This window comes from Chenopodium album, chromosome 21, assembly GCF_948465745.1.
Source record: "Chenopodium album chromosome 21, dcCheAlbu1.1, whole genome shotgun sequence".
Taxonomy (NCBI): Eukaryota; Viridiplantae; Streptophyta; class Magnoliopsida; order Caryophyllales; family Amaranthaceae; genus Chenopodium; species Chenopodium album.
Window position 1 is genome coordinate 20,054,280 of NC_137854.1, and position 27,144 is coordinate 20,081,423.

At 34.5% G+C, this 27,144-nt stretch overlaps 1 protein-coding gene across 1 annotated transcript; it reads left to right on the forward strand.

Annotated features, from left to right (window-relative positions):
* Window positions 1-426: 426 nt before the first annotated feature.
* On the forward strand, window positions 427-26,418 carry LOC145603112 (nuclear pore complex protein GP210-like). Its single transcript, XM_081659243.1, has 36 exons — window positions 427-734; window positions 2,773-3,038; window positions 3,438-3,604; window positions 3,684-3,900; window positions 4,648-4,994; window positions 5,764-5,943; window positions 7,761-7,899; window positions 7,996-8,144; window positions 9,322-9,433; window positions 9,519-10,099; window positions 10,208-10,331; window positions 10,871-11,148; window positions 12,116-12,211; window positions 12,372-12,434; window positions 13,006-13,197; window positions 13,467-13,526; window positions 13,596-13,664; window positions 14,095-14,238; window positions 14,402-14,521; window positions 14,957-15,076; window positions 15,191-15,346; window positions 15,424-15,486; window positions 15,590-15,708; window positions 17,513-17,909; window positions 18,038-18,128; window positions 18,267-18,379; window positions 18,961-19,032; window positions 19,782-19,857; window positions 20,217-20,324; window positions 20,445-20,586; window positions 22,617-22,691; window positions 22,821-23,037; window positions 23,444-23,510; window positions 25,457-25,548; window positions 25,768-25,828; window positions 25,931-26,418. Exons 1-36 carry the CDS (start codon window positions 553-555, stop codon window positions 26,275-26,277), a joined length of 5,802 nt encoding a protein of 1,933 aa, XP_081515369.1. The 5' UTR covers window positions 427-552; the 3' UTR covers window positions 26,278-26,418.
* The last annotated feature ends 726 nt before the right edge of the window (window positions 26,419-27,144 follow it).

Genomic DNA, 27,144 nt, shown 5'->3' on the forward strand with positions numbered 1-27,144 from the left:
GAAATTTGTGTTACGTTCTCTGAGAAAATGAGATAAATGTTCTAGCTTGAAGAAGAAGAAAAGAGGAGAGAGAAAGAGAATAGAGAGGAGAGAGAAAGAATTTTAAAAAATAAAAAAAATTGTGGCTGGCCACACCGTGTGGCCAGCCACATATGAAACATTGTATTGTTGATTTAGATCACTTTTGTGGATATCGTATGACTTTCATTAAAAATTGATTTAATTTTTTTAAAAAAATCCCAACTTTAGAATGCGGTTTCTATTCAAGTGGGCAAAGTTGAAATTATTAAAATAAAATTTTCTTATATTTTTAACAAAAGAAACTTTATCGAATTAATTAATTAATTAAAGCAAATGTAAAATACTCGTATACACTATAGTATGTCATCCTGAAAATTGATGCATAAATCTTCTTTTCCAAAAGATTCTCTTTCAACAATCTTTTTAACTTCAATTATTCACTTCTTAAACCCCTCTTCTTCCTTCTTTAAACCCTCAACTAAGCTTTTTGACAATGTCTTTTTGCTGATTTCTGGGTATATTTCTTTGAACATGCTGCTTCATTTCAGCAATCTGTTCGTTATTTTAGCTATTATCATCTTGTTCAATGGAAATAATTTCTGGGTTCAATGTATTTCTGGGCCCCACATTGCTGATGTTAACATTCTTTTGCCACCAAAAATGACTCATCCTGTTGAGTATCGTCTCCTTGGTAGTGATGGCTGCTTCAAATGGTTAGTTGATTATAATTTAACTCATTTACTTCAATTTTTGATGTGGGTTTTTATTTTTGGTAGGTTTTTATTTGGATTATTTGCTGAAATATGATAATTTGGTTAGTTGTTTTGTGCTGTGACAATGTTCTCGAATAGTTTGCAATCGGTTGAATTTGATGAATTATGCTCACATACTGTTCACCCTTTGAAGCTACTGCTCCTATTTAAGAGTTGAAAGAAATTTAAAGCGAAATCGGGTGTTGTAGTTCAAAGTTACTAGCTGTATTGGTGTGATGTTAAGTTTACCAGGCTTTTGTAATTGGATATATTTTTAACAACTATGTTGGGACACAACAATAACTAAATGATCAAGAAAGTTAAATAAGCTAAGCTAATTAGCCACATTGGTTGTAACTGCAATGAGCCAATGATATATCAAGTTGAGAGGTTATTGATTTTTCGGATAATGGTGTTTGGAGGCGGAGGGGGGGGGGGGGGGGGAGAGGGGATGAAGTTCCGAAGTAACTAGGCCATGCTTAAATGCTAGTCAGTTATCTGTTATCATCGAATCAAATACATTATTAAACAACAACTAACTCTTTGAACATCCAAAACATGAATATTCCTTACTAGCTGGTCCAAAAGGCTCACATTGCAGAAAGAAAGATAAGTGTGTGCTGTGTGTCGACTATATAGGAAGACTTTATAAGGAAATTTTGTCAACTGAGGGATAGAGGGAGTGTCTTCCAATATGCCATTAGAAGGTCTAAAACATGCCATCACAAGGGCCTTTCACAATTTCAATTCAACATAACCTTTGGCAAAACATCAAACAACCAACGTATGAGAGTTACATTAATAGAGATGTCCCTTTATATCTATGCAAGTTAAACCAATGAAGTAGTATTGAAGTACTAGATGAAGTAATCTAAAAAGGTTCAATCAAACAAGTATTACAAATGACTACTAATGGGGAAAAATCTTCCGATATTAGGGTAAAATAAGGGCTTTAGAGTGCAAGGAATCCCAGTCATCATTTATTCATTTATGTGATGTGAGGCAATTCATTATGGAATTACCTTCATGATGTGATGGCATGTCGTAGAATAAGATTGAGCCAATGAATTATGAACAGGCTGGTGTTGCCGTCCTTACCATCCCTGTCTAGAAAATGGAGACCATATAATTACAAATTCGAATTCATAAAAAGTTAAGGTTTACCATTGGATTTTGAAGGGTTAGAGGAAGGAATCTATGAGATTTGTGTGACAATGACAAATGGATATATATTTAGTTGAGATGTGAGCAAGATATTGGGTGCTATGCAGATTGGGGGTTAACACAATTTGATCTATTGTACGCTGCGTCGCTGCCCTTCAAAAATTATAAAATATGGTGGACAATAGTGTCTAATGAGAAGTTGGATTTTCAACTGAAGTGAGCCTGACTGAGCTCTTTCCAATTGAAGTCCATGGAAACCCCTAGAGAATCTTTCATAGGAGAATGAAAGCTTGTCCGAGGTCCATAAATAGCATACAAAATGTTGACAACAATACAATAGTTGGTGAAATGTTGAAGGTTAATCGACAATAAAATTGTAGCTAAGGTGAGGTTGTTGAGGCTATTGAGTATAGGTATTAGTGTATTACATTCTTTTATTGGGATGTTCAAACTAAGCTTCTTTCTGTCAGCCTCTTTTAATGGGAATAAGAAAAACATGAATCCTCCTTCTGCTTGTAATGTCTGCCCTCATCCCTAATCATCTCTTGTTCGCATTCTATGTTACTCGGACTCTTCATTTTACCTCACATACTGGTGTCGGACGGCCTCGGACCCTCGACACTCGGACATGGATATGACACCCGGACACTTCACTTTTAGTTCAAAATAATGGAATTTTTTCACAATATAGCCGAGTCGGATGCTTGGACACGTACTCATGTTGGACATGGGTACCCGAGTCCAAGTAACATTAATCGCAAGTAAATGAAGTAAATGAATAAAAGGAGTATAATTTTAGTTAGTAATCATATTATTTTATGTTTTGGCTTGGCAGGTCATGGGATCATCATGATGTATTATCTGTTGTACCTGAATACAATGAGAGTAACCATTGTTCAACAAGTGCTCGGTTACGATCAATTGCTCCTTACACTGGAAGAAAGGAGACTGCTGTTTATGCCGCTGATGTTCGCACAGGAACCGTAGTTCGTTGTAAGGTATACATTGATATGTTCTCCAAGATCCAGATATTCCATAGCTCTGTTAAACTTGACTTGGATGGTCTTGCAACTCTCCGGGTCCGTGCTTTTGACAAAGAAGGTATTTAAAACAATAATCTTGACATATTCACCTGAATTTGATGTATTTCTCTTTTAGTGGTTATGCTCCCTAGCCCCTAGGTGTGGTTTATTTCCCTTTTCAGGTTTATTTTTGGTGGCACTTATGCTTCTGACATATTGAATTACTGACATGTGATGATCCCATTATGCAAGAGTTCCTAATAATAGTCTTCAATGCAATTATGTATCAACATCACAGTTATATGATTAATCTTATCTGTTCATGACTTCTTGTGGGATCACTAAAAGTTGTAATGTTTACATAAGTAACAAGCTTCTGAGTAATTCAAAGTATTTTTTGCTATGAGTATTGTTTGGCCTCTGTGCATGAAGTAGCATCGTTTGATGGCATAAAGCTCACTCTTGATCTGTTACGCAGATAACGTCTTCTCTTCATTAGTGGGTTTGAGGTTTATTTGGGAACTGATGCCTGAAAATGACGAGTCATCTCATCACCTTGTTCATGTCCCTTTGGGTGATTCTCCTTTAAGTGACTGCAGTGGATTTTGTGGTGATTTAAATATTCAGACAAAGCTTGAAGATAGTGTATGTTCTATTTCATAAGAAGTTCAGTGTTAAATTCATTGTGTATATGCAGCTTGTTTGATCAATATCTTATGTGCAGGGAGTGTTTTCAGACCTTTTTGTAGTGAGGGGAGTTGGCATTGGGCATGAAATTGTCTCTGTTCATTTGCTTGAGCCACAATTTGATAACATGACAGATAAGATTGTTTTGACTGTAGCAGAAGCCATGTCATTGGATCCTCCTTCCCCAGTTCTTGTTCTTGTTGGTGGCACAGTGCAGTACAGTCTTAAAGTCATGAGGAGGAACATTCCTCAAGGTTTTTTTCCCCTAGCTCGTTCTTGTATATTTTCATGCAAATGTTATAAAAGCATTTATAATTAAGCTGTTGCATGCCTTTAATTTTTTTTTTTTTGAGGAACTTAAAATATTTATTCTATCCGGTTCAGGTAGAACTGTCAAAAAAAAAAAAAAAAAAAAAAAAAAAGAAAAGAAAAGGGGTCGTGTATTTATATCATCTATGGCGTCTGGTGACAAATAGGTAAATTAAAAGCATCATAATCATAAAGGCCTCTTTATTTGCTGGATTCTTGAAATAAGAGTATATATTTGCACCACACATGCCTATCATTACTGTTTTACTCTTTTAGCTTTTCCACCCAAATTACCAAATTGTAAAAAGGGGACAAATAACTACTGTAGGAGGAATTTATGCTTAAATAATTTTAAATAAAATTATTCGAATGAAGTGAGTGCATGATTGTGAGATTTTGTGATTCTCTACTTCCTAAAGTTGTTTTTTTAATCTTGCATAATTAACTTAACAGTATAGTCAATAGTCATTTAATATTTCACAATTAAGCTCCACTTAACCAAAAAAATCATTATAAATTTATATTTAGATTCTACATTAAAGTCTACAGATGCTTACAATATTTTGCCATAGACCCAGTAAAAACAAATTTTACCTGCTGAAATTTTTTTTAAAACGTTGTATTGTATCAACTGGATGTGCAGGCAAGCATTTATTTCATATTGCTCATAGCATTTACGTCTGTCCTTGCAGTTGTGCCTTTGCCCTCTCCATATCACCGCTGGTTTGCACTGAATACTTCAACAGCTCAGGTTGATGCTATGATGGGTGTTGTGCATGCATTAAAACTAGGTGAAACCAGTATCATAGTGGAGGATACCAGGGTTGCTGGGCATGTCCAGATGTCATCTTTAAATGTTGTTCTGCCAGATTATATGTCATTATACTTGCTGCCTTTATCTGAATCTGGTGACCCTTTTGAGGGAGTAAAACCTACACCCCCCAGTGCACGTTGGTATGTCGTCTCCGGGCAACAATATCTCATTGATTTAAAGGTTTTCTCTCGAGGGCCTGATGCTCGAGTAATTTTTTTAACAAAGGTACTTTAACATCTGTATATCTCTGTGGTGTTTGGTTGAACCTTGGCTTTAAACGAATAGGCTGCTGGTAGGACGAAAAAATGCTGTAGTCCTTATTAAGAAAAAAAAGGATGCTATAGTTGATTGAGAACCACTTATTACAAGACCTCTTATTTCAATAATTTTTGTTTATAATCAACTAATTTCAGAAGAAAAAAAAGGGATTCCTTCGAACCATTTTCATTGTTCTTTTTTTTTATAACACAAATATACCATTTATAATTTTATTGGCAACCTGAAAAAACCCAAAGCCTGGTCCTTCTTCACTATCATTTTCTATTAAAGAGATGGAAGGGTAGTGGCGTGCTGCAAATCCTACCCTATAAACAAATTACATTAGTTGCTTCTGTAATACCAGTTATCTTTTCATTCCTGGCAAATTTGACCTGAGTCTTCTCAGAATTAGCACACAAATTCTCCATCTCTTGAAATTTATTATTTGCTACAGTTTCTGTTCCACTTTTTAAGTCTAGTGTGCCTGAGTTCATGTCAAAGAGCATATACCCTGAGTCCCTCTGAATGAACATATTAGTAAGCTGATGGTTCGATTTAGATACTTTATTTTTCATGTGTAATATTTTTTTTTACAAAACAAAACTTATGAATTTCAAGTATTCAGGAAAGTATACCCTTCATTTTCCTGTTTTTAATCCCATATTTTCTTTGGTGTATGTGAACTTTTTTGGTGTATGTGAACTGTGTGAGTTCTCACTTGATTACTTGAATGCAGAATGAGGATGTGAAATTGAACTATGATCAGCCGGAACTCTGGAGAAATTATCCCGTACCAGAAAGTGTTGCCGTCAAGTCTGGTCGGCAGAATTCTAGAATTTTAGAGGCCACTATAGAAGGACTTGGAAAGTTATCAGCTTCTTTAACTTACTCTACTGACCATCTTGAGGCAAAAGAGGTAATGTTTCACTAATATTAATATGCAAGATCTTGACTATCACTGAATTCATTTGTCACTCTTATGTGATAATACTTCCACTTTGGCAGTTTGCACTAAACTATTTACTATTTAATATGCATCATTTTTCTTTTGAAAAGGGAATTTTTTTTTTTTTAACCAAACCTTTAGAAAAAGGGATTTTGTTCTAGGCTATTTGTTTACTATGGAAGATGATAAATTATTTTTGTTTTCTTTATTAACATTATAGAAGAACAGATATGTAAAACCTCAAAAGACAGAACAATCCTTTATTCTGCAATCTGCATCAGTAAATAGCCCTTCCTAGTTATGGTTGGAGGGAAGTCTCTTCACGCGCTAAAGAACTAAACAAGCTCACGTCTAACAAGGTTTTCATATCACCAATATATCCTCTGAACTGATTGTTTCAGACTATCCTTTTCCATTAAAATCTTATCAAATCTCCCCTTTAGCAGATGATAGATTTTTGATGGATAATTTTGTTGGAATTGTGGAAATGGTTCAATTAGGAGGATTGTTTGGAGAAGGAAACAATTATGGGATTTGATACCATAAGAGTTTGAGGCGTTGGAAGCTTGTCTAAGGATGGAAGCAGACTACATGCCCGCGTAGGCTGAGTTACACTATTGTGTAGGCCACGAGTCACAACCGTGTATCCTGATGCTAAAACAAGTCACAAGAGGACTACACTACACGACCTTGTGGCCCTATATTTCCGGAAACATGGGACTAATCTACTAGGGTTAGGACTTAGGAGACTATTGTACCCTAATAAATAGCCTATTAAGCCATTTAAGAACATAACACTCAGTGTGTATTCTGTGTAATTATCAGATTAGATAGGTTAGACAACTCTAAGAGAGAGAATTTGTGTTTAGGCTTAGATTGGGAGATCTTTAGACCCCTGTATCATCATCTCATACATTGATTAAAGTCCTAGTGCAAAGTTCATGGTTTTTAATTCCCTTTGGCAAAGAGGATTTCCATGTAAAATTCTTCTTGTGTTCTTTATTGCTCTTCTTTGTTTCCAGTCTATAACTTCCGCATAATTATATTGTTGATCACTTGATTGCACAATCACGGAGCCCCAGATCATACAAATTTCACACCAGTTTGCATCTAAGTTTAACCATCATTAGCTGTAACTACCTATTTGCAGCTCAACTTTCTTACACGACCCAGGACATATTGCTTGAAATTTGCAACCTCCACAAGTCTCTGCCTCATATGTAATGAGCACGAATCCATTAAACCATAACCTGTCCTGATCTTGTGCAGAAGCCCATAGAAACTTTATCATATAATTCTTATTACAAGCACCTGAAGCAATTGATTTTCATCATCCAGCAATATTGGGATGGCACATTTTCTACCAAGCAATTTTAGCTTTGTAGACTAATTAAGAAAGCCTAATTATGGGAAAGTCCTTCTGTAGCTTTGAACTTTCTCTTAAACTCTTTTAAACATAATAAAGAGCTGCCTCCATAATACTCTACATAGAGCCTTTTTAATTAATTCTCTATATACCGCTGCTTTCTCACTGATACAAATAGCAGCAGGTTATATGTACTATTCCGCTTGCCATGGTGACTGGTGAGCAAGCTATCAAATTTATGAGAGAGACGCAGCTTTTCTATTGTTGTGCATATTGCTCTATTGATCATCCAAGGTTTGAGTATTTGAATTATTGGTGGAATGGACTCCCATTCATTTGATGTTAGGCTTTTGTGAATTAGTCTATACAGTATACAACATCAAGTCACAGAGGGTGTTAATGTAAGTGGATTCTGCTATAGGTTTTGAAGGTTGTTCAAGAAGTTATGGTCTGTGACCCAGTGAGGGTTAAAGGAGAAGGAATTAACACTTCATTGTCACCCCTTCTGCTTCCATGGTCACCAGATATCTACCAGGAAGCACAGCTAAATGCCGCGGGAGGTATGTATCCTTATCTTGCCTGGCTCAATTGGTTACCACCTTGTTATACTACTTTATGACTCTCTAACTATGTTTTTTTTATTGTTGGTCTTGTAGGTTGTGCAAATTCACCTGCTGATTATAGGTGGCTATCCTCTGATAATAGTATTTTATCTGTATCAGCAACAGGTGTTGTTCAGGCCAAAAGGCTTGGTAAAGCCACTGTTAAAGCTGTTTCCATTTTTGATAATCTCAATTTTGATGAGGTAACAACTGTTTGCTTGTTATTAAATTTATTATTATTCTTTTTTTTTTTTTTTTTTTTTTTTTCTCTGGTTTCTCTTGTTTTTATAATTGGAAAAATTTATCTATCTAAAATGATAGTAAACCTTAGCTGCTTAGCAGATGGTTTCCAAATAGTACTATAATAGTTTATTTGAACAATTGTATCATAGGACAACAAATAGTTGGTCGGTTGAATTACAGTACAATTGTTGAGCAATGGGCTATATGAGCCTCTTTGGATGTCATATATGAAGATACGATGTTGATATGTTTGGTTACATATTGGGAAGTTAATGTTGTTATAGACTAGTCTACTTAAGAAATGGCGGATCCATAACTTTTTACTACTAGTGGTGTATTGTATATTCATATCTAATTCACTAACATAGTCATGGACATCTTTGCATACGATTAAATACTAACTCAGTTTCAAAAAAAAAAAAAAAAATTACTAACTCAGTTAGCTATAACTTTCTACAACTATTTATAGGTAAGAGAGGGGCTGAATGTTGGGGGGAGGGGGAAGGGACTGTTGCTTTAATATAGGGACTGAATTTGGGAAATGATTGACAAAACAAATTAACAAACCTCTTTCATCTTGAGCATCATTAATTTGTTAATCTGATCTTGAATTATTTATCTGTAGCTCAAGGTTATCTGAATTTCTCTGTACATGGATGTTTTAATTAGCTAAGAGAATATTGATGCAGCCTTCCTTTGATTAAACGGTGACATTCCTTGTTGTCCATTTAAATAAGATTATAAAAGGAAAGAGAAAATCAATCAGGATAATGTGGTGGCACCATAGCCTCTAGGATTGCAAATTATTACAGCTCCATTGTTTCATGATAAAGGCCAATTGAAAAGTTACTTCAAATCAGATCAAGGTGGTTTGACTTGATTCTGAAAACGCAAAATGTTGTCAAGAAGTCCTTGTTGAATTCTTGGAAGAATCATTATTTGCATAATAAATGAAATTTAATGCTTTTTTACATGGTGTTGGATTTCATAATGTGTTTCAGTAATTTAATGCTTTCTGATGTATCAAAAATTGTATACTTTTCTTTTTGAAAAGCCCCTTAAAGGACTCCATTTATTTACTTAGAATTCATTCTTTAATTCTGTGATCCTGTACTTATTTAATTTTATGTGATATAGGTGCACATTGAAGTTGCTCTACCTTCTTCAATGGTTATGTTGCCAGACTATCCGGTAGAGACTGTTGTTGGGTCACATCTTCAAGCCGCTGTGTCTATGAAAGCATCAAATGGTAAAACTCATTGAAGTTTGTTTCATTTAGCTCTTAGTTAACTGAAGTTTTAGGGTCTGATTTCATGAATTCTTGTTGATGGCAGGTGTGTTTTTTTACCGTTGCGATGCTTTTAGCTCACGCATAAAGTGGTCTACTGGAAGTGAAATTTTTATGATTGTTAATTCTACTATTGAGGCATCTATGAAGAATGAACTCATGAACAGCAACCGATCTAAACTAGGTCCTACTTGTGCTTGGACCCACCTTAGAGCTACTGGTCCTGGTCGCACTGTTTTACATGCAGCTTTTTCCATGCATACAAACACTGATTTTAACAAGCAGATATTGTTAAAAGCATCTGCTCCTATTGCATCGTTTTTACCACTTATTCTACATCAAGCTGGAGATGGCAATAAGTTTGGTGGTTACTGGTTTGATTTGGAGGAAAAAGGAATGCATGATGGATGGGAGAATTTGAATTATTTATATCTAGCCCTTGGATCCCATTTAAATGTTGCACTTGCTGGAGGACCCGAAAGATGGAAGGAAGAAGTTGATTATATACAAACTGTAGAAGTTCTTGATGAAACTTGTTCCCTTCCTAAGGATGGAGTCCTTGTCCATGAAGTCCAAAATTCAGAAGGAAACGGATACACAGTTTTATGCAAAGTGCTTGGTAACTTTGTAAGTCTAGCTGTTCTTACTTTATTCTTTACAGATAATATTTTCTGCAGAAGTATATCTTATCTTGCTGATTTGGTATCTTACCTTCCTTCCTGTTTTAATGTTCAGACACTTGTTTTCAAACGTGGAAATTTGGTTGGAGATGACCATACGCAACCTGTGGTTGCAGAGGCAAAATTGCGACTTGATTGTAGCTTTCCTAGTTCAATTGTAGTTCTAGCCGACGAACCTGGTTTGTTTCCTAATTCTTTATCCAATTTGTGTCGAACTCCTGAAAATTGATAAAAGTTAAAAATCCATAATATTATGCAGAGAATAAATAGTCCTCTATTACTGAAACACATTAACAAAACTGTTTCATTTAATTAATGATGTGCTTCCAATCACACTCAAGTTGAATATGTGAAAGATAGACTCCTTAAGAAACATTATGAGATGCTTCTTTTGTCTAGAATAGTTTGAACAATTTCCATTCTCATCTGTCCTTGAATAATTCCAAGACTTCCTTTTTTTTTTTACCCTATCAATTATCAATTATTTAACTTCCGTCACATCTAATCTTCTATTAAAAAGAATAAATAACTCAGCTAAAACTGATCTTTTTTGAAACTCCATGCGTAAGGGATTCCAAACCTTTCCAAAAGTAACTATGATGAAGAATTCCCCAATACAATCTTTGTAAAAACCCAGACCCACTCGCGAGAGTTATTCAAGGTGAAGAATTTTTGTGCAAGAGTTTCCAACTATTCGTGTTTTTGCATATTATTTCAGTGAACAAGTTGGACATTATACAACATGCTATTCAAGCTGATCGTGACCCTGGTCACATTCGCTCCATGCCTAAAACTGTGGCAAATGGGCGGACCATTAGACTATCAGCAGTTGGGATCAGTAATTCTGGAAATGCTTTTGCCAACTCATCTTCTGTCCCCTTAAGATGGGAATTGAACAACTGTCAGGAGCTGGCAACTTGGGATGAAGCTTATAATTCTCAACTGTCCGTATCCAGTTGGGAAAGATACCTACGTTTGGAAAATGCATCAGGACAGGTACTGCTGAAAAAGCTAAGCTTGGTGATGATTGTTGTGCAGTCTCTATGCTTGATGTGGTTGATGCGTTTGTAACTTCTTAATGATCTCTTTATCTTTGAGACCTTTATTTAGAATAATCCTTTGCATCAATTTTCTTCTTTTAAACTTCTTCTGTATTTATCTTCTGTGAACAAAAAAAGAAAAAAAAAAAAAAGCAATCAGCTCTTTTTCACACTTTTTTTATTTTTTATTTTATTTTTTTTATAACATGTTCTAACTAGATCATGCTTGCTACCAAAATTTCTTGTTTAAGTAAGTTCATCATGCTGAGCTCTAACTTAGCATGATGGTATTGTTATATTTTACTATTTTAATTATGCTTTGGACTTGGTCATTTTTGTTTTCTTATGTGACTTCTATTTCCATGGTTTGGAAAATACACCCATCAATGGAAAACATAGGTTTTAATTACTTGCTTTAGTAATGTGTACCCCAAGTTCTAAATGCTACTCTTATCACATATTCCCATAGATTTAGGAAATATTTTAGCTGGCTATGAATTTGATGTGTATCTCAACTAGTGGGGTTAATGTAGTGGTAAAGGTGTGGTCCCCTGTACCCAAAAATAGTATGGTGCAAACTTGAGACGGACTAAAAAGAAGAATGGGGCAAATGATAAGGGATAGTGGGAGTACTACACTATACATAGTTTGTTTAGCCATATCTGTTCAATTTTCACTTTTTTTTTTTTTTTTTGTTTTTTGGTTTCACTTTGTTTTTGTGTTTCCCCCATAGAATCTTCTGATACATAGTTTATTGTTTTTGAATGTTTTGCACCATTGATCATCAAGGAGTATATGCGTCCTCTGATGCTAGGTTTTTGTAATGTTATCTTGTTTTATTTATCTTGATTACACTTGACTGGTGTTATAGTGTTAAATCATAGCTTGTTATCCTTATCTAGTATGTTTTATTTGGTTTCTAGTGCACTGTGCATGCTGTGGTTAAGAGTCATTTCAATAATGGCTCTCCTTTATCACAACTTGATGCTTCAGATCTTCGAGATGCTGTTCGTCTTCAGGTATGTTCTGCAACATAGATTATTTCTGTAAAATGAGGACGAAACAATTTCATCAAGAAGTTATCTTCGCAACAGTGCATAACAAGAGTTTTCCTTTCAAACATGATTTAAAATTAGGAAATCCTATTATTAAGAGCTTTACATTTTTCATAAAATGCAGATTGTCTCCACGCTACAAGTATATCCTGAATTCAGCTTGCTTTTCTTCAATCCTGATGCAAAGGTAGCTGTTCTATTCAGTTATAATTATTCAAATGTATACTGGAAAGTTTCGCCTGTGCTCTAAGGGCTAAGTGAATTGATTCGCCAAACTATTTTACGAGCTGCACAAAGGGAAATGAGGCAAATTAGTTTAAAAAATGCATAGGGAAAGTCATCTACTTTGTAAAATGCAACTATGGCTTAGGCAAAGGAGGGGTTTTTTTTATACTCTCTCTATTAGTCCGTATTTTATTTTAAAAAAGGAGTTAATACTCCATCCACCTAATTACAGGTTTGAGTATGGGACAAGCTCCCTTTCATATATAAGTATTTAACTCTTACCCCCTATGTTCCCTAAAGTATTTTCCACTTCCTGTTGCAACACTTACCAAAGAAATAAGGAGAGTGTGAAAGTGTACATTTCTGTTTTCAAATTTTTGTCTCTGTTTCCACTTTTGTTATTGTATTGCATTGATAATGCATTTATTTGTTGCAGAAACTTTCTTGAAGTAGGTTGATTAAATTGCATGCTAGTTAAATTTCATATTCCTGATGTTTTTTCAAGCTGCAGATCTAAATGTTGTTTATTTCAGATGAATCTTTCAGTTGTTGGAGGAAGTTGTTTTCTGGAGGTTAATGTGAAAGATTCTGGAGTTCTGAAAGTTATGCAGCCTGCAACAGGTTTACAGTGTTCACCATTGACTTTAGTTCCTAGAGGTGTGGGAACTACAGTGGTAGATGTAACTGATGTAGGGCTTTCTCCTCCACTTAAAGCTGCTTCAATGGTAACTCTCCTAACCAGAAAAGTTTTATTTATTAATTTATATTATCTGTGAAGTTTTCCTCATACAAATTGATTTGTCAGTGATCAAACTATATGTTACTGTAGACTGTAAAGAATGTAAACTTTAAACTCTATAATGAGCTGCAGTTTCTGTATCTTTTTAAAGCATCTTTCTTGTAGAATGAAGCAAATTCAGGCTGTAAAGTATGGCACTCTGAAATCTAAACTATTACATAGGTTTTGTTTAAAATTGTCTTGCTTACATATCAGGTAAAAGTTGCAGAGGTGGACTGGCTCAAGATTATGCCAGAGAAAGGAATAAGCCTGATGGTAAGTTTATATTGAATTTGGATTATTGTAGTTTTAAATGGATTAACAAGCTGCCTTGGGGACGTGCAGGAGGGAAGCTTAATCTCTATTGACCTTCTTGCTGGAACAGATGACGGGAACTTATTTGAGTCTTCTCAGGTTGGATTTCTCTCTTCATTCCTCTATTGTGAATCCAGTATCACATATGAGGGGCTGTCTTCCAAACATTCATTTTTACATCTGGAAGAAGATATAAATTTCATATCTGCTTATGAACTATCATTAATAACCAATTTATTAAGGTAAATAAGCGGCTTCAGCCTGTTTTCCAGGTTACAATTGGCACTATACAGTTACTCCTTTTCTTCTAAAATTTTGTAAAGAATAAGAGTGGTTTAAAATATCTTGATATATATGAAACGTTGTTGTTACTTTTGTTGTGCCAAATAATTTTATTTCCCCCACTTTGTAATGTGAGAAAGCAACATTTTATTATGTTGAATGGCACATATTAAATACAATCATAAAAATATGACAATTTCCCTTTGTCTCTAATTTATCCTTCTAAGTTCATTTTTGCTTTTGGCAGTATGCTTTCATGAAAATTCAAGTATTCATAAAGGACCATATAGTCAACCTTGTAGATGATGATAATATAGCTATTGGTGATGGATATATTAATGTCTCCAACTTTACAATATATGGAAGATCGGCTGGAGTAACCTCTCTTTATGTAAGTATTCATACATTGAAAATTCTATTATTGATAACTTTTTTTATTTTTTATTCTTTTTTTCTTGGTAGAAATAACCTTTTTTTTTTTTGTTTTTACATTATGGATTTTTTTTTCTTATTTTTTCTAATAATTAATCCTTTTTGCTAAAATTATATTTCAGGTTACTTCTAGACAGCAGTCAGGTAGAGAAATATACAGTGGAAACATCACGATTGAAGTTTATGCTCCACCTTTGTTACACCCTAGTAATATATTTTTGGTTCCTGGTGCATCTTATGTGGTAAGTATCTGATGTTCATATTATTATCAAGCATAACTGCTCAATAATCTATTTGCACTAGGTTTAGCTATAATAAAAGCCTGCATGACAGTTACTCACCCTTAACTTGTATTTCTGACAGAAGTGAAACTTGTAATATTAAAGTATGAAAATCTTGTCCTCATATTATACATATGTAAACAACAATTTAAACTTTCTAATTAAAATGTTAGATCTAAGCAAGAGAGAGTAATGACATTCATTGTACGTAACTAATTAAAAAGATAAAGTACTACGTGTATTTTGTTTAAAAAAAAATGAAATGAAAAATATGTGTATGACAAGATTGTGCTGCAGGGAAAAAAGCTTTTCTTCTCTACTCCCAATTAAAATGGTATTTTCTGTACCATTTGTTTTTGTTCCATCTTCAAGACATGCTTCTAACATCTTCTTTAGCTTACTGTGAAGGGAGGACCAAGGATTGGTGTCTTCATTGAGTATACAAGTATGAACGATAGTACTGTGGCAGTTCATGCTTCTGTGGGACAACTATATACAATAGCACTGGGAAATGCTGTAAGAGAATGATTCTCCCTTTTCAGCTGTTTTTTCTTGTATCATAGTGCATGAATTGCTGTCAAACTGATGTATTTATACTGATTTTACTACTTTTTTTTTTCCCCTTCCCAGACCATAGTAGCTACCTTTTATGGAAGTGAAAGAACTGTCCTTTGTCAAGCACATGGTATAGTCAGAGTAGGGATTCCATCTGCAGCAATTTTGAATGTACAGAGTCAGCAATTGGCTGTTGGACGTGAGATGCCTATTTTTCCTGTCTTAGTCGAGGCAAGATGAGTCAGATATATGTCTATATGTTTATCATCCTTTCTTTCTAAATTTTACTGATATTTTGACTTATTTAGGGAGACTTATTTTCATTTTACGAGCTTTGCAAGAATTACGAGTGGACTACTGACAACGAAAAGGTTAGATTATTTGTGATTCTTGAAAATAACCACCTAGTTATAGTGCTGTACTGATAAGTTCATGCTAATTCCTGTGCTAAATGGATCTGATACTCATAACTAGGTACTGGATTTCCACCATGCCGAGCATAAGAGTGATTTCAAATACAAACGGCCAAATTTGGAGCTGAGCAGCTATGGGTATGAGGAAGAAATCAATTTTATAAAGATTCTAACTGGAAGGTATGTTTTTCTATTTTGTTTTTTATATTTTGGTTATCCTACTCTCAATTGGGCGGGGAAAAATTAGTTAGTAAAACAGATAGATGAAAGTAAACAACTACATGGAAACAAGAAAAAGAAATAAAGAGCTCTGCTTATTCTATTCTCATCTATAGAAAGTCCAGGAAATCCTTGTGGGTTTGGGTGCAAATTTCACTCATTGGCAGGTTTGTTGTAAACTGTCAACTTAACTCACTAATGACATATTTCTTTTTAGAGACTTCCTGGCTAGCATTGTGGAACCTAAAGAGATATATAGCATAAAGTAGAGAGATTTGGCTAAATGAGCTTTTCTTGTGTGTCAACTTATTAGGATCCATGGTTTAACAGCTTGAATAAAAGCACTGTATTAAAAGAGTTTTGTTTGCTGCTAGGGTCCCGCATGATTAATGTTTATGATTTTGGTATCATCGTTTACTAGATTGAGCACCACCTTGAACTGGTACCCAACAATTTGTGATACAGCATGTGCATACCCAAACATAGTTTTCCGGATTGAGGAATTGTGATGATTAAGCAAATTATGTAAAACCTGTGTCTGAAAAAGGCTGAAGTTGCAATAAAGCAAATTATGTAAAACTTGTGCCTAGGGCTAACACAGGTGTGACGTGCACATCTCATCGAAGTGAAGCAAAAATTTATAGAATCAAAAGGTTGTAAAGATAAAATTAATACAGCCACTATGCCTTTCTGCGCCTCATTGAATTCACCTTGTTAGGCCTTTCTCAGAGCTTTGATTTGATGCTTTGACTAAGACTTTTTATTAGACCTTGATTTGACTAACATAGGTTACTTTCGCAGGATTCTTGGTTTGGTTACTGTGGTGATTAAAGCAATGTTGCTTGGACTCTTCATATTATACCTTAATATTCGGACTTGTGGGACACTAGGACACTTTATTTTGGGCCGTAACCATGAGTTCTTTTCAAAAAGTAGCTAAGAAATCATCTGCTCTTGCTTGATTTTTGTGCATGAGTCACTTAGCAAATCTGCATTCATGTGGAATGGCCTGTTTTCATATGGGGCCTGGATGTTTGTCCTTCAATGAGAAAGTCTGCATTCATGTGAAATCTAGATTTGTTTCTTTTTTAGGTGGTTATACAATAATAATATAAAAGTGGTGGTTGAATTAAAAAGTGGGCTTTTTAGGGGTGGTAAAATACAAAAATTTCTATAATTTTTATAATTTTGTCAATTTAGTAAGGGAATTTTTGTGTCTTACCACCTGAAATAACCCAGTTTTAGATTTAACCACCTAAATTTTAATTTTGTTTTACATAACCATTGAAATTAAAAAAAAAAAAAAAAAAAAAAAACTTTTGATTTTACCTCTGTTCCCTGAGTCCGGTGAGGATTCCGGCTGTGGGCTCAAATTCTCACTTTTTCCATGATTTCACCATCATTGGATACTATTAACTTCCTTCAACCTCCATAATCAACTGCTTCAACCTCCAAACATTAAATTCCTCTCCCAAAATTTGGAAGAAAATTAGATTATAAAATTAGTTGGTTAGTTCATAGGAAAAATTCAAGGGAAAAGGTGTTCAAAAGGTCAAACTAACTAGTGTGCGGTCCCTACAGTCGAATTCCTCACCAGGTGGAGGAACTTAGTGGTCAAATCTATAGCTTATCTTTTAATTAGGTGGTAAATAAAGTAGAATTATTTTTGGTGGTTAAATAAAAAGCCTGGTTATTTTAGGTGGTAAAATACAATTAAAAAAGTTTGTACTTTTCTTAATGTACTTTTTTTTTTTCTTCAACTCAGGTCTGGTGGGGGAAGCAAAATTGCACTTACATTCACTTGTGACTTCTCGTCTCCCGGTTTTAACTTACATCCAAAGGCTTACAGCGCTTCCCTACTCATAAGGGTTGTGCCTGATCCTCCTCTTGCTCAAGGGATTCCAATTACTTGGGTTCTTCCTCCACATTATACCACATCAGATCTCTTACCTCCTTATTCAAAATCACAAAAAACTAAAGATAATCAGAGTCAAACAGTTGCTTACTCTTTATTGGGATGTTCTGGAAAAAACGTTGAAGGTGTTATTTCTATTTCTGGCCATAGTATTACAACAACCGAGAGCAACAATCTTGCTTGTATCCAGGCCAAAGACCTCAGTACCGGGAGAATTGAGGTTGCCTCTTGTGTGAGGGTGGCTGAGGTACTATTATAGACACTCAGTGGCATATGGTTTGATCAATTGAACTATACAGTCTGCTTATTTGATGATTGTTTTCTTAATTTTCATGACTAATCATTGTTAGCTTGTTCATTGTCTTTCTAATCTAGGTTGCTCAAATCAGATTCTCGAGGAAATTGACATTCCACCTTGCTGTTGGCGCTGAACTTGAACTCCCTGTTTATTTATTTGACAGTTTGGGTATTCTACATCGCACTTTAATTCATACTTGCTAATCATTGATAAGATATTATCTTTAAAAAAATGCAACGTTAAAATTCCTTTTGAGCAGGAAATCCCTTTCTTGAAACTTATGATGTTTAAAATTCCTTTGAGCAGGAAATCCCTTTCTTGAAGCTCATGATGTTGTGGTGTTTGACATTGAGACTAACTTCAAGGACATTGTTGCTATTGATAATGTTAATCAGAAAAATGGAAGTGCTTTAATCAAGGTATTCATGTTAATTATCTTACCTTCTCAGAGAATTAAGGTTCAGTTACTTGCCGTAATATTGTAACATATTTCATTCTTATTACTCTTAGCTTGACCAATCTTTGTAACATTTAGCTCATTTTGTCATCAGTTGGATTTTTGTCTTTTTTTTTTTTTTTTTTTTTTTTGACGATTGATGTTAGCTGACCCCAAATCATTTTGGGACTAACACTATGTTTGGATAACAATAGTGAAGGAAAATGGAGGGGAGGAAAAGGGAGGTGAGGGGAGGGAGAAGGTAAACTTCCATTTTTCTTCCAAGTATCTCCAACAATGGTGGGATTTGGTTTATTAAAAGGGGAAGGAAAATAGATCCTTTCAATTACCTCCCCTTCCCTCCTTACATTAGATACCCAAACAAAGGATGATGCATCCCTCCCTTTCTCTTCTCTTCCTTTCCCTTCATTTCTCTTTATCCAGACACAGTGTAAGGCTTTTTTATTGTTGTTGTTGTATTCTTTTTTTTTTGGATCATAAAGTAACTTGACTTGGGTTAATGATCTTATTATGTATGATTTTTCTATATTGGTTGTGTCAAAGGCAGTGAAACATGGCAGAGCTCTTGTTCGTGTGAGATTTGGTGGAAATCTGCAGAAGTCAGACTATGTGATGGTAATTGTTTATCTCAGGTCTCTCATCTTTGCATTTTCTTGATTCTTAAGAAATTAAGAGTGATGTCTAACAGTAAGAATATCATCAAATGAATAATTTCCATGCTCATGATGTTTATATGTTCTTATTATATAAAATTGGATGGAGGGGGGAAGAGGATGCAGGGGAAGGGCATGCCATCCGTTGGGGGAAGATAGACATACAAAGGATCTTAGTTTGACGTGTTTTGGAAAAGAAATTCTCCATGATACATGAACAGAGATGTTTTCCTTAGCCATTTTAACTAGGGTGGGAATGATCCCTCTATGAAACTTAGTACTAAAAAATAAAAATGTTCTTTAATACTATAATATGTATCACATCTTATATACCTAATAAACTCATGCACAAGTTTGTTTAACAGGGATCATTGTTCTAGCATATGAATATACACTAAAGCTGGAATTGTTTTGGATATGAAACCCTCCTACATGAAAATTATTTAATGTTAAGTGACAGACAATTTTTACATCCATTCATCATTAATATGGGCATACCTATAAGGGATTTATTGTTATGGAGTGGGATCAGTTTGGAAGATGACCTATAATTCAAGATTACCTTATATAATCTCCCCTTTTTATGACTAAATTTTATGTGTTAATCAAAAGATTAAAGATGATGTATTGTTTTCCTTCTCTTCGCATTTTAATTCTTACAATATTATGTTATATAGAATTTTCATGTGAATTAGTCTTTGGTATGTTTAGGTTTCTGTGGGAGCTCATATCAATCCACAAGATCCAATTCTTCACCCTGGAAGCAATTTGAACTTCAGTGTAGAAGGTAAAGGCGGCTAATTCTTCTTAGTTCAGTTCAAATAATTTGGTATTTTGTAAACTCCTTTCTTATCTCCCCAACAACCCCCCCTTCCCCCCCCCCCCCCCCCCCAAAAAAAAAAAAAAAAAAAAAAAAATCCCTCGTCCAAGCACACTTTAGGTAGACATCATTGTGTTGACTATGACCAGACTACGTTCCTTTCATGTATGCAAACCTGGATTTCTTAGCTTATTTTCTCAGATTGTGGCAATTTACCATAATTAAAGGGAATTCTTCCTGACTGAAGATCATAGTTTCTTGGTGCTGCATTTTATTTCCTGATTTGAGATCCTCTGTCAACCAACCTTGCTGAGTTTCTTTGCTAGGACTAAATGGTCAAGAATTAGGACAATGGTCAAGTGGTGATGAAAGTGTTGTTTCTGTCAACCCACTTTCTGGTAAAGCTGTGGCAATTGGGAAGGGTACAGTCTCAGGTAAGTATTGATTCATAATGCTGCAAGTTGTCCTAAGATTTTAAGCATGAAGATTTTGCATTTAAATATAGTATATGTAGATTCATTTGACCTACATTTAAGGATCTACAATGTGAACAGTGACATTTCGTAGTTCAAGCTTGGAATTGCAAACAACTGTAAGAGTGCTGAATGGAGATCTCATATACGTTGATACTCCAACAGACTTCTTAACCAATATTCATATTCCCCCGGGAGGATATAAATTCTCAGTGAAATTCAGGTTTGTGAAATTGTCTCTAGTTTTCTGCAAAGACTCCAATGCAAATGTATTACCTCTTCTGTTTTTTACACACTTTGACTAGGTTTTGTGATTTATAGCTACGATAAAACATAGTGGTGTGGGATATTGTTTCAATCATCTCAATGTAAATCTAATTATAATTCACTTTTTTAATTTTACAATGTTAGTTATTAACGATATTGGTAAAATTGTGCATTGGCAAACGTGAAAAAAACGGTGTCAACTAAAAAAACAGAGGTAGTAATTTATTTTTTTATTAAATCATTATATTTGATTTTTACCTTTCACTATCTCTAGCTATTTCTCTTTTTTCTCATGCTTTTGACCAGTTGATCTCTGATTCTCTTTTCCCCCATGTTTATTTGATTAGGTTGATCAATTAGCCTTTGATCTTGACAAATATACACTATCTCTCTCACAACCGCAGATAAAAGTTGAAATACTTTCATAGAAATAGGGCGGCTAACGCGCGCCATAGCTAGCCATGTCCAAGAAGCTCTTTCGGTTTGGCCTTATGTTACAACTTAAGTTGGGGCATTAATGAGGGAAAATATGTAAACAAATATTTTTAGGGTTATAATTGTCCTACACTATTCTTAAGAGTTAAAATAATGAGCCAATTGACATTAATGAGGAAAAATAAGTAAATAAACATTTTAAAGAGTATAATTGTCCAAACACTATTCATAAGAGTTATCTCAAACTTTTTAAAAGGTAGGGAAAAATATTGGTTTACTTGATTAGAATTGATAATTTATCATCCAATTCCAACAAATAGTGTGAGATTCATTACCTGATTAAATTGTAGGTTATAGTTGAATAAAATGTATGAATGTGCTGTCCTTTTCTTCTTGCTTGTAGTAAGGTAGCTAGTGATCGAGTTGCTTTTCAAGTAAGGGTCTACGAAAAGTCTCTCTGTTATTGTAGAAATAAGGCTGTGTACTTTAGTACCTATGATGATGGTAATGGCATTATATGATTGATAATTTGTTCTTTGTGACTACTTGTAATGTTTAGTTTCAATGTGAATCATGGGTAGTCGTCAATATATGCAACAATATCATCTTCTCAGGGAATAAAATATTTGCATGGCGTATGAATGATTTTTCCATTGTTTATTTGAAATGTTAGATTGAGGAAAACACAGAGTTTAGGGTAACACGTAATATGGGAAACACTCAGTTTAGGGATGTCTCTGCCTCCCACTTCACATCAAGAGTATCATTTTCTGCCTATGCCTATTCTTGAGTGTAAAATTTCATAAAGCATATGGTTCACTCTTCAATCCTGATATTTTAAGGGTTAATACAGTTGAATGCAACTTAGTTGTAACACTGAAAATACCTTACTGGATTCCCAAAAAATCTGCAAATATGATCTGGTGTTCTTTGGGGAACTCCAATTTGGAAGTTTTACTAAAGTGCTTACTGTTTCCATTTTAGAATAAGAAAGTAACATAGGATATTCATTTATGGATATGTCATACTTGTGTAGCTGTATTCAATAGAGGTATTTTTACAAAATTATGTATTCAAATATGTCTTTAGGTAGAAGTGGACATGAGACCTAGATTGGGATTTTGTTATGGTACTTTTTGCTGTGTTACAATATTTCATTCACATGAATGTTGCTAGGAATTAGCATGGTTTCTGACATGATTACAGCTCTAATTATGGCAGAAATTAGGGAAGAACAATGCTGATGATATTGATAATATGTGAATTACACTAATAGAATGATAATTCCACTTTCGAGAGGTGGATGCTCTCCTAACATGAGCTTTCGAGAGGCTCACTCTCTCCCAATAACAAACCTCACAATATTCAACATATCCTTATTCCTCCTAATGAGGCCTATATATAGAAAAACTCTCCTAACAAACTCTAGCTTATTCCCCAAGTCACTAATAATAGACTATGACTAATATGACCTTCCCCTAAATATTGATTCCTTGCAAATGTCTAATGACTATTGTGTAGTTTTAATTTTTCTAACGTGTAATATTGCAGTGACCATGGATTGGGAGGTCCTAGCAAAAATGTGGACCTTCCTTTTGAATGTGAAGTGGAGCCTACTTTTATAGGGTATGCTCCTGATCCTGCTTCCCCAACCCCCCACCCTGATGGTCTTCTTCACTTTCAAAGCTTCTATTTTCATCTCTTTCCTTATTACTTATCTTTAAGATAAAAAATAAACAATCAAAATTCTTACAGGCATGCTAAGCCATGGAAGGATCTTGATACTGGTGATACATATTGTCTTTTCTTCCCTTACTCTCCTGAACATTTAGTGCATGCGGCACCGAAATTGAAGGATATGAGACAAGATATATCCATCTCAATCTTCGCTAAACTGAGAGATGTAGCTGATGTGTCAAGCTCTGCATCTGCACTATTTCTTGGTGGATTTTCAATATTGGATATGGATAAGGTAATTAGTTTTGTCAGTTGAACTTTAAAATTGTAATGTGCATATGGAGGAGAAAGATAGTGCCGCCTTGTCTTGATTAATAGCAATGTTGCACTGAATGGTTGAGGGTTCCGTCTAAGATGGGTTAAGGAAATTAAAAGGTATACATTACTACCCATGCAATTAAGGCACTTTTATCCCTTCTACAATTGCAATTAGTGTCTTTCCATTTGACCCTTGAGAGCTAAGTTTCCTAATAGAGAAGGTCAGGGACTGTGTTTTGAAACTTTTGATCTGGCTCATTGTAATCCCAGGAACAAAAATCTCAGCAGTGCCCTCTAAATTTTGTTTTTACTAACTTTTTTGTGCATCTTTACTAAGTTTCCTTCAAAAGTGATATAAATAATACTAACCTTTTTGAGATCAGGAATCTTTGCAGTTAAATTTGACACGAAACTTCAATAGAAGCATCATAACAGTAGTGGGCAATACAGGTAATTTTACTTTTCCTTTTGTTTTAAATCTTTTTTTTTTTCCTACAAGTCAATTTAAGTTGGGGTATATTTTGAAGTTCAATGGTATCTCTTTCTATTTTCTAAAAAATAGTAATTTTTCCGGTCATCTTTGAATATCATAGATGAGTTTTATATTTAGGTGGAGGGAATTTTTTAGTATTTGTTAAGATAGAAATTTTTTAATGTTCAAATATACAAATTCTATTGTAAAGCTAAAGAAAAAAGGAAAGAAACTTGAAAAGTGAAGGCCAGGAAACAATACTAAAATTATTGAGATATGCCTATTCTGAGGAAAAGAATAAAATACAATCAAGTGTTGCTCTTCCCTGAACATATGCCTTAAAATATTCCACATGCTATATGTGAATTAAAATTACATGTGTGTTTGTGTTTGCTTGTGTGGGGTAGGACCAAATTAGAAAAAAAATTTAAGCTAAGGTGACAGAACCGCAATTATTGTTCATCTAGATCAGGACTATGATGATTTTGTAGTGTATGGCATATATGGTAAATTACACCAGTAGGTTTGAAACGTGGAAAATAAAGAGTGAATAAAATTTCTCTCTTCTTTAACCTCTTAACCTTCCTCATAGTGCATATAACCTTTGGTCTCCAATGCTATTATCAATGTTTGTGTGGGCATAGTGGTGACATAGGAGACGCCATGGGTACCTTGCATATCCTTTTCCGGTTTTCCCGTTGGAGTATTTTTTTTTCCTTGGAAATTCTAAGCATTCTTAGTGAACAGCTAATTGTTTGCAATGTAAAAATGGGCCTTGTTGAGCCTAAAACTTGATGGATTGGGTATGGAGGATCATGATGGATGTAAGGATTAAGGAACCTCAAGAAGTTTCCTTAGAAATCTCTCATGTTAAAGGCATAAAGAGGTTACCCGACACAAATTGTGTATTGGGAACACGTATTAGAATGTGCATATTGGTACTCAAACACTTATGGGTTAATTTAACATAAGTTGATAGCATGATTGCTCAAATTTTTAGGAGTTTTGAGTTATACGAGAAGTACTTCGAAAGAGCTTTCCAAAAAAAAAAAAAAGTGCTTCCAAAGAGACAAGTCTCTTAAAGTTGAAAGAACATTCAGGGACAATGAACACTCCAAGAAGATGTAATGATAATGTTAAAATATGCCTTGAATATGTTATAGTCGCAAACGAGCAGGTGTACTAGAGCTCGCTAGGTAGCTATTAGGGGAACAATGCACGGAAGGGTCTGAGAAATAGCTTGTGGAAGAGTGAGCTAATTTTTGAAGGCCGTCGGAGAATCACAGTGGTGGAGCTATAGCTCTAGACGAGTGAGCTTTAACTCTTGCATGAAATAGGAGCTAGCGAGACATAGCTTGGGCTAGTGAGCTATAACTCGGCTTCAAGGTTCTTGTGACAGCGACGAAGTGAGTATTTGTCGTGGGCTTCAATTTTATGTTTGGGCCTTAGCTCATTATGTGTTTTTTATTCGGGCATAATATATATACTTCCAACTTCCATAGGTTTTTTCCTAGTCATAGTATTTCTCATCTGTGAGATCAAAGAGAGGTCTGAAGCTGAGAGACTATCATTCTGTTTACTCTTTTAATCATTCTAAGTCTGTTATGGCTTGTCAACTTGTGACCCTTGCCATTGATAATTATATGCAAACATAAGTCTTGAAAAAGGTGAACACAATACTCTAATGTAGCAATGTATTATGTACTTTTTTATATACAAATGTAAATTGATAATAAGAATTTTGTCTGTTTCAGTCCCACAGCTCTGCTTAACTCTCTTCAGACTTTTTCACTGATTATTTTATGATGTGTATATTTGCATAATAGTGTGTGTGTGTGCGTGTGTGTGTGTGTGTGTGTGTGTGTGTGTTTTTTCCTTTGCAAGTTTTTATGGGTACCGATAAACCAGTCTGTAAAATTAACAGATGTAAGCATCCACTGGTTCAACCGAGATTTGTTGATGGTTAGGACATTGTTTAAAGAAGGTTATGGCATTGGTGGGCGTGCACAATATGAGGTAATAGAAACCTTTACCAAGTTTCAGCAATATTTTGTACGTAGTGGAGGATTAAAGCATGGGAAAAAAAAATAGCAAAATTGAAAAAACATGACAGTGATAACAATGAAACTTACAGATTTGTTTTGACATCTTAAAAGATCACTGAACATAGTGTAGAAGATGTGCTGTTAAATTCTGTTAATAATGTTATTGTTCTGCCTTTTTGCTTACATTTAGGTCAAAATTCTAAAACCGAAGCCTTTTAAGGACAAGCTTACATTTTCTCTTCCAGCCAATGGTAAGCATGTCTATGGTCTTCATATGCCTCCATGTCTTGCACATAATCTGGAGAGTTTATCTATTCTTTTTGCACATAATATTTTATTCTGATTTTTAACAGGACAGAAAGTAGAACTGTATGTGAACTATGAAGTAGGGGAGGAAAAGGCATCAACTTCTGATATAACACTTTGGGCAGGGGTAACCGGGCTTATATTATTGATACTATCTGTTATCATCTTTATATTTTTCCTCGACAAACCTAAAAGTACTCGCTCATATATTGCTCCCCCTGCCCAAAATGTCACCGCGCCTCATACTCCTGAACGTAGAAGCCATGATCCTGAAACTGAACGGTCCCCGCAGACTCCTCAACCCTTCATTGATTATGTGAGGAGAACAATAGATCAAACTCCTTACTACACGCGTGAAAGGAGGAGAAGATTTGACCCACAAAACACGTACTAGTTATCCTCTCAATGTAATTTTGATTGCTTGTTGTAACATGTACAGCTGCTACCTTCTCAAACCATCTGCAAAATCCTTACTCTTCTGTATAAATTTTTGAAGGTGCTTTAAATTTTTATTATTTAATTATGGACCAATTTACCCTTATTTGCAGTATTAAACTAAAACCCCACAATCATCCTTCTGACATGAACTCTTAGATAACATAAAAGCTTCTACATGTTTGGTCTATGCCTTATCCTTGACTTCTAGGGCACCATTAGCTGATAGTGGTCTATCAAGTCAACATAAATCCATTGAATTTTTTTTTGTGTGGAGGCGGATGCAAGACGCTATGTGCATCAGATTTTTTTTTTTTTTTAAAAAAAAGGCAGAATAAACATATAGTTGTTCAGTAAAAAACATATAGTTGTTCAGCAAAAACATATATATATATATATATATATATATATATATATATATATATATATATATATATATATATATATATATATATATATATATATATATATATATATGTGTGTGTGTGTGTGTGTGTGTGTGTGTGTGTGGTTGTGATCCAATGAGAATGATCTTAAAATGAGAAGAAATCTTGATCGTACATGTAAATCCCACGATTCATATTTTATCTACCGAAATGCACATTTAATATAAAAGTTATGCACATTTAATATAAAAATTATGCACATTTGATACAAAATTTATGCACATAAATTTTACTTTCAATACCTCTCTTCAGTACAACGAAACACTTAGATTTTTCCATTTAAACTTATTTTAAAGATCAAGATTTTAATTATAATGATGAGAAAGTAATTATGGTAGTGAACAACTTGCATACTCTAAAATAAGTATTTGGGGCTATAT

Bases quoted from the DNA above. Each gene is read 5' to 3' on its own strand.
- LOC145603112 (XM_081659243.1), top strand. From the start codon at position 553: ATGCTGCTTCATTTCAGCAATCTGTTCGTTATTTTAGCTATTATCATC. The intron at 3,901-4,647 runs GTTTTTTTCCCC...CTGTCCTTGCAG, and splicing joins GAGGAGGAACATTCCTCAAG to TTGTGCCTTTGCCCTCTCCA. The intron at 13,198-13,466 runs GTAACTCTCCTA...CTTACATATCAG, and splicing joins CACTTAAAGCTGCTTCAATG to GTAAAAGTTGCAGAGGTGGA.